The sequence below is a fragment of the Podarcis raffonei genome, chromosome 10 (assembly GCF_027172205.1).
Source record: "Podarcis raffonei isolate rPodRaf1 chromosome 10, rPodRaf1.pri, whole genome shotgun sequence".
In the NCBI taxonomy this organism is placed as follows: Eukaryota; Metazoa; Chordata; class Lepidosauria; order Squamata; family Lacertidae; genus Podarcis; species Podarcis raffonei.
The window spans coordinates 30,986,628-30,999,378 of record NC_070611.1 but is presented as its reverse complement, the minus strand read 5'-3'; the positions used below and the strand labels follow the sequence as shown (position 1 = coordinate 30,999,378).

The 12,751-nt window shown below is 43.9% G+C and overlaps 1 protein-coding gene across 4 annotated transcripts in view; it reads right to left on the bottom strand.

Annotated features, from left to right (window-relative positions):
* TBC1D30 (TBC1 domain family member 30) overlaps positions 1-12,751 on the bottom strand; it is a 40,450-nt gene that overhangs the window by 14,227 nt on the left and 13,472 nt on the right. For 2 of the 4 annotated variants that reach the window (XM_053405246.1, XM_053405247.1), the window contains exons 1-5: positions 9,937-10,153; positions 7,199-7,260; positions 6,684-6,749; positions 5,442-5,567; positions 553-738 (exon numbers count right to left, since the gene is read on the bottom strand). In XM_053405246.1, coding sequence (XP_053261221.1) covers positions 553-738; positions 5,442-5,567; positions 6,684-6,749; positions 7,199-7,260; positions 9,937-10,111 — 615 coding nt within the window. In that variant the 5' untranslated portion in view covers positions 10,112-10,153. Of the gene's footprint in view, positions 1-552; positions 739-5,441; positions 5,568-6,683; positions 6,750-7,198; positions 7,261-9,936; positions 10,154-12,751 lie in introns of those variants that run through there. The other 2 variants (XM_053405244.1, XM_053405245.1) reach the window with 1 other exon arrangement.

The following is a 12,751-nucleotide window of genomic DNA, read 5'->3' as shown; positions in this document are numbered from 1 at the left end:
AATTATTTCCATGCAATTCTCTATCTACTTGTATTCAAGGTAAAGGTAAAGGGAAGCAGGTGGTGCTGTGGTCTAAACCACTGAGCCTCTTGGGCTTGCCGATCAGAAGGTTGGTGGTTCGAATCCCCATGACAGGGTGAGCTTCTGTCGCTCTGTCCCAGCTCCTGCCAACCAGGAATTTGAAAGCACACCAAAAAGTGCAAGTAGATAAATAGGTACCACTGTGGCGGGAAGGTAAATGGCATTTCTGTGCACTCTGATTTCCGTCATGGTGTTCCATTGTGCCAGAAGTGGTTTAGGCATGCTGGCCACATGACCCGGAAAACTGCCTGTGGACAAATGCCAGCTCCCTCGGCCTGAAAGCGAGATGTGCGCCGCAACCCCATAGTCGCCTTTGACTGGACTTAACTCAAAATCCCCTGCATTCCTGTGTAAAAAACACCAACACCCATACCCTGCTTCGGGGGACTTTATCCCCACTGCCAAACTATTCTGATAGAAAAATTTCAAAATACAGGTAAAAACAACACCTTGCTCAGTAGCGTTACTCACTTTTAAAGCATCTCCCTCGTTGCCTTCCATTACTTCAAGAATGAGGGCGGCCAGAATGTTAAAGCCTTGACAATATCCTACAGATTTGTTCCACCTGGCGTAAGCCAGTAAAACACGTTTTAATACCACTCTGTCTTGCTCTGCCTCCTGGCCACAGTAAGAACTGCATCCAGTTCGATGAAGATCCTAAAGAAAGTGGAGGGGGGAAACAGGGAATAAGGTCTCAGCAGAAGCTCCCTTTATGGCTTTTACATTGTTAAATTCAAGCACACACTCCAACGTCAGCCCTGTTTTTATTTCCTGAATTAAATTGACTTTGCACGATGGAACGGAATCTGCAAATGTCCAATTCCAATATGAAGTAATTTAGTAGCTTCAATATCCACACCCTTTATCTACTGACACGCTCAAGGAGGCTAAGTGAATAAGCAATTACCACCGGTCAATATAAAATAGAAACAAAATTATCATTGTGCAGAAAGTGGATTATTTCTTAAATGGAAAATTAGAAACACCTTTTCTGCTGTCAGCAGTTAATATCGTACTGGGCAGAAGCAACAGCAATATAAAGCCTGCTACTTAATCTTTTGTCTCCTAGTTCCCAAGTTAACATGCTGGTATATTGGAATAAATACCATCCTGGGGTGAAGGCAACAGGCAGCAGCACCCTGAAGCTAACATTCATAACAAAATTTTAAGAAATGAAGACATCCCTGGGACAGAAGGCAATGCGCTTTCTAGCCATATTGAAACAAACACTGAACAGGTGCATTTTATCAAGCAAGCTGTAAATTTTAACATTCAAAGGGAGGTTTCAGATAGCTTGCAAAGTCCCATCTGTCTCTTTAAAAGCATGCCTTTAAATCAAACAAAGGCTTATAAAAGAGCAGAATGAAAATCCAAGTAATGTGGATGATGTTAAGCGGCAATTCAAAATGTTAAACTACTGCAATTTTAAAAGTTCACTATTTGAATGAAATGCAGAAAATTCTAATTACAGAATTTGTTTTTTCTGGAACCAGCGGAGAAGTTCCAGTGAGCATGTACAGTGCACTAGTCTCCATGCGCATGAGCGCACACATGATGCGTTGCATTTAACTAAGTTCTTCTCAGTGCAAACCCACTAAAATTAAGTGAGCCGCGGCCAATAAATTCAGTGGGTTTACTCGGAGTATGACAAACATTAGATACAACAACATCTTGAGTAGATACTGCAGCTCTTTCAAAAGCAACATGTAAAATTCTAGAAAAATTTGCAGACTTGCACTATATAATTGCATGACCGGAATAACTTCTGCTTGAATAACAGGACTTCCCTGCCATTCTTCTGGTCCTGTGCTCTCTGTGGGAGAACCTCTACAAAAGACATAGGGGTGCACAGGGGAGGAAAGGGGGGGAATATTCTGTTGTGCCTTAGTGTGAATTCCACCCTATATGCTCATTTTTGTCATTGTCGTTTTTCCTTTGTTACACTGTACATAGGAACTGACCGTTGTGTCACTCAACTGCCCCCCTCCCCACTGTTATTTTACACTGCAGGGGTGTGCTAGCTGTTGTTTAGAACCCAAATTTTGGTTTGTGTGCCAAACATACAGGCAAACGTTGGTTTACACTTTGTGCTTCCCCCCCGCCCCCCGCCTCTTCCCCAAGAGCCTCCAGATACTATTCCAAACTGCTTATTGCTGCTGAAGAAATACCTTCTCACCACTGATTGGCAACCACAAGGCGGTGGTATAAGCAAGGACTTCACTGCTTAGAATCCTTTAGGTTACTCAATGCATAATCAACTCACACAGCACATTCTTCCATTTTATTTCATTCTGCCCAGGAGCCCTTCCCTCTCTTAATTTTTATTGGTGCGCCCTATTGCTAGGACCTTGAATGTGCATAAAGCATATATCGCTTCCTTTCTTTTTAATTAGCAATGATTTTCCCTCACCTCCAATTGCACATTTCCTCATGCCATCTTGTATTCATGCTGTTCACGAGAATTGCACCCCCTTATAATATTTAATACATAATCTATTTATTGCGAAATTAGTGCTTTGGTATCTTTGTCTTCTGGAACCAGTGGGCTTGACTCAGAACCTGTCAGTCGAAAGACACCTGAAGGGAGATCTTTAGAGAGCACTGTCACCAGCCTTATCTGCTGCCCTTACACTAAGGAAATCTGGAGAGTGAACATGATTCTCTCTCCACTACCATTTTTAGCTTCACAATAACCTTGTGCGGTAGGAAAGGCTGAGACATAGTGACTGGCACAAGGTTAGCCAATGAACTTCATGGATGAGTAGAAATTTGAGCCTGGGTCTCCTCGGACCTGGTCCAATACTCTAACCAAGGGTGGGCAATCTGTGACCCTTAAATGTTGCTAGACTTCAACTCCCATCAGTGCCAGACAGCCATGGATGATGGGAGCTGTAGTCCAACAAGATCTGTAGAGTTGCAGGTTACTTTTGTCACTACACCAACTCTTTCTTCATATTTGTTAAGACAGGATCCGATGCTGGCACAATCAGATGTTGATGCTTTTATTCATTGCAATAGCTTGTTTTCAATGTCAGTTATACTCAGACTTGTTGAAATTAATGGACAAAACTAAATTAGTTCCATTAATTTCTTGGGTCTATTTTGAATAAAACTTAGTTGGATGCAACCCTGTTCCATTTTATATAAGCAGATTAATAAGAAATACAGTTATCAGAACACAGAAATTGGGCAGGGGGAGAGAGACACACAAACACACTTCTTTGTTTCCCAAGAGTTACATTGTGTTGGCGGTTATAGACCATTAGTAAGCAAGAGACAAAACAGATATGTTGTTAATTTTTAATGTGGCCCTGGACAAATAAGCTCTATAATTTATACCTACCAATTAGGATCAGTATTTTCATACAGAACATTCAGAAATTTGTATAACCTTACTAAGACCCACCGGGATAGCTCAATCGGTAGAGTATGATACTCTAAACTCAAGGCTGTGGGTTCGAGCCCCACATTGGACAAAAAGATTCCTGCATTGCAGGGGGTTGGACTAGAAGATCCTTGGGATCCCTTCCAACTCTAGAATTCTATTATTCCTATTACAAAGCTTGGCTGTAGTTCTCATCAAGGTGGTTTATTTCTACCTGTTCCCACTCTGGGCCATACCACCTCAAATTGCATTTTGGGGCTTACATAATGGAATTCTCATCCACAGAAATAAAATGTATGCGCATAGAAAACTAAAGTGTCTTGGAGAAAGGTTCTTGCCTGACCTCTTATATTCTTCCACATCAAGTTTCCCCTGCAGTTTGAATGATCCAGGCCAAATAACAAGTTTGCCAACTCATATAGAACAAAGACTTAGGCACAGTTGTTGTGGCGTTTGCCCTCCTAGGTGTGTGACATCATACTGGGTTCATAAGGAAAGGGTTAACTTATTGTAAAATGACTGACCAATGGGAACCCAAGGGGAGGAGTTAGAGTTAGAGTTAGGGTGGTTGGGAAGTCAGTCTGGAGTTAGAAGAGGGTAAGACTGTGGGTTGGGCTACTGTGATGTGAGAGAGTTTGTTAAGAGGAGTCAGTCAAACAGTTGAGATAATCAGTCAGAAGGTACAGTGGTACCTCGGGTTACATACACTTCAGGTTACATACGCTTCAGGTTACAGACTCCGCTAACCCAGAAATAGTACCTCGGGTTAAGAACTTTGCTTCAGGATGAGAACAGAAATCGTGCTCCGGTGGTGCGACAGCAGCAGGAGGCCCCATTAGCTAAAGTGGTGCTTCAGGTTAAGAACAGTTTCAGGTTAAGAACGGACCTCTGGAACGAATTAAGTACTTAACCCGAGGTACCACTGTATTAGGAAGGTATAGGCCAGTAAAGAAACTAAAGTTAAGAAACTGGCAGGAATATTATCTGAGAAACCATAAACTTGTTAATGCTTATAAAATGAACTTGTTTATTTGGTTCAATTTTAACAACTGTCTGGACTCAGTGTTTTACCCGAGAGTAACAGGTTGGTGGCAGCGGGGAAGCGAGCACAATGGTGGCACAGGGATCAATAGATCGTTAAACATCCAGGGACCCTGTGTGATCGCCACAGTTGTAGATTGTTCACTGTGGTAATTTTTATTTTATTGCATTTAAACCCCACCTTTAGGAGCTCATTTGATTCCCCCCAACAACAACCCTGTGAGGTAGGTTAGGCTGAGAGGTAGCGACTGACCCTAGGCCACCCAGTAAGCTTAATGGCTGAGAGGGGATTTCAACCTTGGCCTCCCAGTTCGTAGCCCAACGATTTAATCACTACACCACACTGTCTCCTGTAATGTGGAATTCATACCAAGGGCTACCTGATACATGAAGCAATTCTACATTCACTTCATGCTGCGGTATATTTAAAAGGTCAGGGGTCAGGTAGATAATATGAGAAGCTTCCTTGAACAACATCATGGTAGGGAGTAGTTCACACATGATAATAGGCTACTTTGCATGTGGGAGGTGGCCTTGAAATTTGGAACTGACAAAACTAAGACAAGTATATTTCCAGAAATACACTGGGGGGGGATAATTTGCCAATGAGCATAATAATTCAAAAAGTAATGCTAATAAAGGAGTATTTTAGGACCAATCTTTATTCTGAGCTCCCTTTTGCCATTTTGGAAGCTTCCATGGTAAACAGAACCTGCTTTTGGAAGTAGTGAACAACTCGGTCTTATTTTTAAAAGTTTAGCAGGTCATTATTCCATTAATCTTCCTAGCTGTTACCAGTTCCCATTGATCTAATTGAACAATGGGCAAAGAAATAATTTCGTTGCACGCTGATAATATGAACGTAAATTTCAGGAAAACAAGCAGGAACATATACAGCCATGAACAATAAACTAATTAAAATTGCTTAAAGTACCTTTACAATCTGAATACCCATGGAATCATCGTCAGGATTGCTTCTGTCATTGAAAGTGAAGCGCATTGTTTTATCCCAGTCAATTGCTATGCTCCTTAAGTAATGATCTGCCAAGGTGAGCCAGACCTTAAATAATAAAAAATAATGATTTTATTATTTATACCCCACACCCAAAAGAGATTCCCCACCCCCACAAAATAATTGTGAGTCATCCCTCCTTTAAACAGTTTATAAATAAGTAAAGATAATCAACAAGTTCATATCAGTCTGAAGCACTATGCAAACAAGCTTTCAAACAGTAGCATGGCAAGACAGGAACAGGCCCTGGGCACTGCAGGCGACCGCAAGGCGTCACTGGGGGTGGGCATTGGACGGCAGCATTGGAGCTTCAGGGCGGCACAGGAGTTGGTTGGCAGTACTGGTGATGCAGTTCAGCAACTTTGGGCGTTCTTTTATAAAAAAAAGCTCCGCCCCAGGCAGTTGCTAAGGCGCTTTCAAAGTTATTGGACCAACACCTGAACAGTGAGTGCAATCCTTTTAGTTATACAAAATCACTGCATCTCTGCAGATTACATATTATTTCATGGTAGCAATTCAAAGGCACAGCTCACCTATATATTGCATAACACACCATGCTCATACGAGCAATTCTCTCCCACAATGCAGATGTAGGAAGAAGATTGGGAAATTGTGTGTTTTTACGTAGTGCATGCAGCAGAATATACAAAGGTATAGGGTTGGATCCACACTTACTCATGCTAAGAACAGATTCGCTGAAATCAACGGGGCTTAACTTAAGCTACATTGATTTCAATGGGTTTAATCTAAGCATTACTAAGTCTGGCCCTGTTCCATAGGATGTAAAGTTGGGCCAGGAATCGGCTTTACTTGCTGAGCAGCAACCTGAAGGAGAAGAAGGCAGTGACTCCACTATTTTTACATGCAGTATCTCTTCACAAAGCAACTGGCCTAATTCAGCTATCAGTCACCAGAAACTGAGATAACTTCACCAGTGCCAAGCTTGAGCACTGGCACAAAGTTATGAGCACTGGCACAAAGACTGGGTTTCTTTTTTTCTTTTTCTTTTTTTAATTTACACTAGAAACTTCAGATGAATCTGGTCACTAAAGAAAACCTCTATGTTCATTCTTAAATCTAGAAGGAACATGTAGATGTTTATCCAGTAATGAAAGTTATGCTCATTGAAATCCACAGGACACAGAAGGTTAGAGCTTTCCTCACCTTTCTCCTCCACTCCTTTGGTATTCCTGTTGGCAGCCTAGCCACTGCTTTGAGAGCATCGTGCCACTAAAAAATAACCACTGAGACAGATTATTCCAGTTCAGAAACATAACTGGACATGCAACACAATTTAATATATTTACCATGAACTTAAGTACCAAGTATTTTAATACCCAGTTACCCAATTAGACATGATCAACATGGAGAGGAAAAACTAATCTGCTGCTTAATTATTCATTCATATTCTAGAAATTACAAAAATAATAATAATGCAATGGACTTTAATCCTTTTAGCTTCTTAGCCATATAGAACGATCTGCTGTCACAGAAAAGGAAACTGTTGAGGTATCAAAACACCACTAGTAACAAGCACATTTGCAACGGAAGTGATTACTGTATAGGCTCATTTGTATAACACTCCCACTTCACAGGCCAGTGCAAATTTTAAATAAATATTTGTCCATGCATTCAGAAGACCTTTTGTGACTTATAGATGAATAAAAATAATAAATTACCTGCTGAAAGCCATTCTGACCTAAAGATGGCTCAAGTGTAAATTTCAACTTGGTGTCAACTCCTATGCAGTAAAATAAAAACCAAAGAAACCAGTTACTAAAATATTGGTTTAGGGATTAAAGAAGAAAATTATCTGATAACCATAAACATGTGAATGTCCCCAAATATCTAAATCAATGTGTGGTAATGATACAATTTTTCACATACAAAACTGGGTATTCACTCTGGGTCAGAGACAACTCTAGAGAACAGGCGAAAACACATTAGGCAAAAATAGGTGAGTACAGCACCTACACATGGAGGGAAACACCTTGGGTTCAACAGAGCTTTCCTCCCCCACCCCCAGCCCCACTTTGCCATTAACAATGAGGACCCTAGGACAGTTTGGCAATCAAGATGTCTGTGTTTAGCTCCCTTATTCACAGGAGCTAATGAAACTTGACAGAGCAGAAGGGAGGGCGGGATAGGAAGGTGAGAAGACGAAGAGCCACAACTCTGAAGCATAGCATCTGCTTTGCATGCAGAAGGTACCGTGTTCAATCTGCAGCCTTCTCCAAGTAGTGCCATTAAAAATATATCCAAATTTCATAAAACAAAGTAGATATTTAGATACTCATTTTCATCCAAATCAGCCATGTACAGTGCGATTCCATACACGTTACTCAAAAGAAACTTTCATCAAGTTCAACGGAGCTTACTCCATTAAGTGGATATAAAACTGCACCCGTAGCTTTTAAAAAATGGGGAGACATATAATTAGGATAATTAAACTTTGAAAAATCTCACAAATACCTTTAGTAATCTACATAGTACTCTATATCTACAATACTGACATCCAAAGAAATTTCTGACCTTTCAAAATTAGCTTTCCTTTTGTATCCAGTTGTAGCCAAAATATAATTAACAAGTTAGCTACATATTTAATCAATATCCACTTCCAAGGAGTCATACGGATCATAGTGAATTGTTTCATGCCCTTTCTTCATTGAAGTCTGATTTGTCAAACTCGCCTTAAGGACAATAGGCCATCCGCTTTTATGCAGCTCTTGTGCAAGAAGAAACTAGTTTCATGCACAAGCTGTGGATTTCTTTTCTTTTTTTAAGAAAAGCTGCACAATATGTACATACATTATAAAGGGCTCTTTTCCCACATGGTAGAGTGCTGCTGTCCAAAGCTAAGGTGCTGAAATGTCATCTGATGGTCTAACAACAAACTCGTGACACCTTAGACATGGGGAAATATAAAAAGACTACGACTTTTGGAAATCCTGGCTTTGCTTCTGTTACAAGACTAAGAAATGAAAGGGTGACCAGACACGACAACTTCTCAAATCAATCACACAACCATTTCTTCTAAATTTCAAACTATATTGAACTAGGAAAGATATAGTGTTACACGCACCAACTACTTCAATATAATATAACCAAAGGAGCCCTAAAGCTTTAGCAGTCTTTCCAATACAGGCCCTACAAGTGAGGTCATCACTACTAGGGAATTTGTTTGCATTTGATGCAAGGTTGTTGACGCATCTGCATCAAGCTCCTTGTACCCTCCACAAATGTGTCTTTGCTTCAGCCAGGCAACAAAGTTGAGTTTGTCTGAATATTAAGATTTTAATTTCCAACAAGAATTAAATCGCTGCTTTCAGCTGCCCTGTCCTGCCTGCAACGCTTCCAAGCACCTGGATAGCTCAGTTGGTTAGAGCAGGGTGCTGATAATGCCAAGGTTGCAGGTTCAATCCCGGTATGGGGGTATCCCTGCATTTCAGGGGGTTTGACTAGAAAATCCTCAGGGTCTCTTCCAAAGCTACAATTCTGTGATTCCATATAAATATACACACGAGAGAGAGGATTAGTCTTCTTCTACCTGTCGGTATTGGATACCTCTCGAATACCTCCCGAGGTTGTCTATACTCCCCATTCTAGTTATTTCTCCATACTCTAAAGAACCACAGATGGCTGGGCATCAGGGCCCTTTGCCCTCAGCCATTCTTCTGCATCGCCATAGCCTGGTCTTCAAAGTGCAGGATAGGTACTCTAGGCATAAACGTAAGAATTGCCTCCAGAACAAAGACACTGTGCTCAAGAGTCACGTGTGCTGGAGGAGTCAGGTGGAAAAACAGATGGAGCGAAGGGACGCTCTACCCTTCAACCAACCCGACCTCCTGGCTCACAGGACATTCACAGGGGACCTCTCTGGGCTGGACGGCTCTACCCCATCCTTGCGACATGCCCCGACGAGATCCCCTGCTAGGGGCTCGGAATCGGTAGGCTGCCTCGCAGCTCCAGAGGCGCAGTTTCCCTCTGGCCCTGTCTGCCAATGCCAGGCCCGGAGGAGCTCTCCTCAAGCCCAGCCATCCGGGCTCCCCGCCCAAGGCGGCGCCAGAGCCTCGCCCTCCGGGCCGAGGGGACGGCGGCGCTCCGGGGCCTCCCCAGCCAGCCCGAAAACCCATTGCTTCCTACCCGAGGGTTCCATCTGCGCCCCTCCGACGTCTCTGGGGACAGTCTGGAAGGAGCAGCGCCGGGCATCTCCTCGCTCGCACGCACACACAGGCTCCCTGTCGCCAGTGGCCGCCCCCACCTTCCCCCAGCAGCTTAAGCGATTAAAGCCTGCCCGGGTTAAGCCCGGCTCCAAGGCCTCGCCACATGCCCTCCTCCCCGCGGCGGCCGCTTTTTCAAACAAAGGCGGGAAAAGCGAGGGCCTCCAGGGCGCGCCAAACAAGCAGGCAGCCCTTACCCGGCTCCAAGGTGCAGAGGAGACGAGGCGCGGTGCGCGAGATGCAGCTGCGCTTCTTCAAGACGTTGCTGAGGATGGTGCCCACCCCGCCGCCGCCCCCGCCGCCGCCGGTGCTCTGGCGCTTGAGGCAGCGTCCCCCCCGGCGCAGCGAGCTCGCCAGCCTGTCCTGCCTCATGGCTGGCCCCGGGCCGCAGACCAACCATCCGCCGCGCTCGCCTCAGCTCAGCAGCCGGCGGGGCGCGCGCGGCTGGGCTGCAGGTGCAGCGCGCGGTGACGCAATGCCCGGGCCTGCCGGGCTCGCCGTCTCTCGTCGACGGGGCGCCCGGGGGGGGATCCTTAAACGCGCCAGGCGGCGAGCAGGGCCAGGCGTGGGGGAGGCATGATGGCGGGCCCGGAGGAGGAGGGCGCCGCGGGGGCGAGAGGCGGCCGGCGCGCTTCCCTCCCGGCTGGAGGGGGCATCTGCAGTGCAGAGAAGAAGGCAAAGGCGAGGCGAGGGAGAAGGGAGAGAAAGGGCTGCTCCCGCCCACAAGCGCAGCAGCAGCATCACAGATGGGGGGGGGAGCCGGGCGGCGGTTCCTCCTCCGGCACCGCCTGCTAGCAAGCAGCTCGGGTTAAAAATAAACGCGAGTCGGCAGGGATGCCAGCAGCATCTATAGAGCGTATTTAATATATATATATATATATAAAAAGCTGTCGACGACGGCACTAAGGCAGGCTGCAATCCGTCCGGTTTGTACAGCCTGTCCTGAGGGAGCTGCAGAAGAGTGGTGGGCATCTGCTTAGGCACCCACAACAACAAGGAGTGCCAACTTAAATAAATATGGGCAGGGGGGCAGGGGAGCCCTGACCCACATAATCACTTGAGGCAGCAAATGCACACCATAATAATAAAATATTTCAGGAGGCCGCCCCCCAACTGATGCACATTGCCATTCAAATGGTGTGCATTAGATCCTATGACAACGTGCCTCTCCCATTGTTAATTAAGATGAGCTGTGCTTTTCTTTGCAGCATCCTTAAAAACATTGAAATGGGGGGGGCACTTCCAGTTTAGGTTTCAGTCTAATTGCTGAACATAAGGCGGCTTGTGTTACCCCCTTTTCACAGAAGGCACCATATGTGCCACAATGGGATGGAATACGTTATACCAGAAGTCTCTTTGCACCTATTATATGCAGACAAAATCTATAGAAAAGAGAAATTCAAAGTTCTCAGGGTCTTTCCATCTGCACCTCCCCCTCTTTTCCCTCTTTCACGATTCCATCCTCTGTGCTAGTGAACCATATTGGCATCTATTTTCAATATTAAATTATATTTGCGGCAGTAACGTGTAATAATTGAAGGAATGTCGGACACATTCAAGAGTCACTTTAAGGTCAAGACTTCTGCCAGAGCTGAAGCAGGAAACCTTGGGCGGCACTGCATACCCACCTCACTGTTTGATATGCATATGTACATTATTTTCCTTTCAGAAACAATACAAAGCTCAGCACAGTTGGATTTACCAAGGACCAGAAGGATTTGCACCATAATGAACTCGCAACATTCCTGCTTGCAGCAGCCTGACAACTTATTGCACAGAACTGGAAAAATCTGGACCATCTACACCTCACAGTGGAGAAAAATGGTATGGACAATAGCCCTGATATGTTGATTAAACATATGAATGCATTAGAGAACACCCAGGACTCAGGCAATTTTACTGAAATATGGCATCCATTTATATCATTTTCTATTGATAACACAGAAACCTGGCATACATATACATATGCCTATGCCTGGAGAAATGTTTTTCCTTAACAAGGATGTTGATTGGGAAAGGAGGGGGAGAAGAGGAAGGGAGGAAATAACCCCCCACACCATTTATTCTTGCTTTGTACCAAACTGAATAAAAATATAAAGCTTTGTGAAAGTTTAATTTCTTCAATCTAGTATGGCTCACTGGAGCAAAGTGACAAAGCTTACAGAGTTTTTCCTGTAATATGTGTCCTTGGTATTGTAGGCACTCCTTAATGTGGATTCAGAAAACCACATGAGATGGTAGTTGACATGGTGAATCAACAACTCCAAGGTGAACTTCTGGTGTGGCCATCACACCACATACATACATACATAATAAAAGTGTGTTCCAGATCTGAAAAAGTTTGAAGATTAATCTTCTATTGCTTGGTAAGTCATTATCTGTCATAGGTGCAGGGGGACAAGAACATTCAAATGAATCACCACCACATCCTACATGCCTGTAGCTACTTATCTGAATCCATCATAGCCTCTCTTCTGTGCAGTGTACTGACACTGAACAATTTGCACACCCTGGTTCAAAACATTTTCTTTCATTATAACCATCGTAAGCTGCAGAATGCCAGACCGGATCTGGCAGTCATATCAAGGTGATACTCCTAACCTGAAAGGAGCAACACAATTCATTTCAACCTTTCAACAACAACAACAAAAGAGACTGGCTAATTGCTACGTTTTCTAACAGGGTTTAGCTAGGCTCTTTCAAACAGAAATGCAGCGGGTGCTTTTTGTTGTATTAACACAACTGCTCCCTATTCCTCAGCGACAGCAAGTATTTGTTTTTCTTGTGCAGGATAGTCAATTCATTCACCGTGGTAAAAAGCAGGTGTAGTAATTAAGTACAGCAAATGGTTGCCCTTTTTTGTCCTACATAAACAAAGAGCACCATGGCAGCTTTATTCTCTGGCATAACACTTTCTGCAAGCCTGTAAAATAAATGAGTAACTAAGCTTTCCAGTACAAGATGTTTATGATGCTACCATATTGTATGAGACAAATAAAAGGTCCTATCACA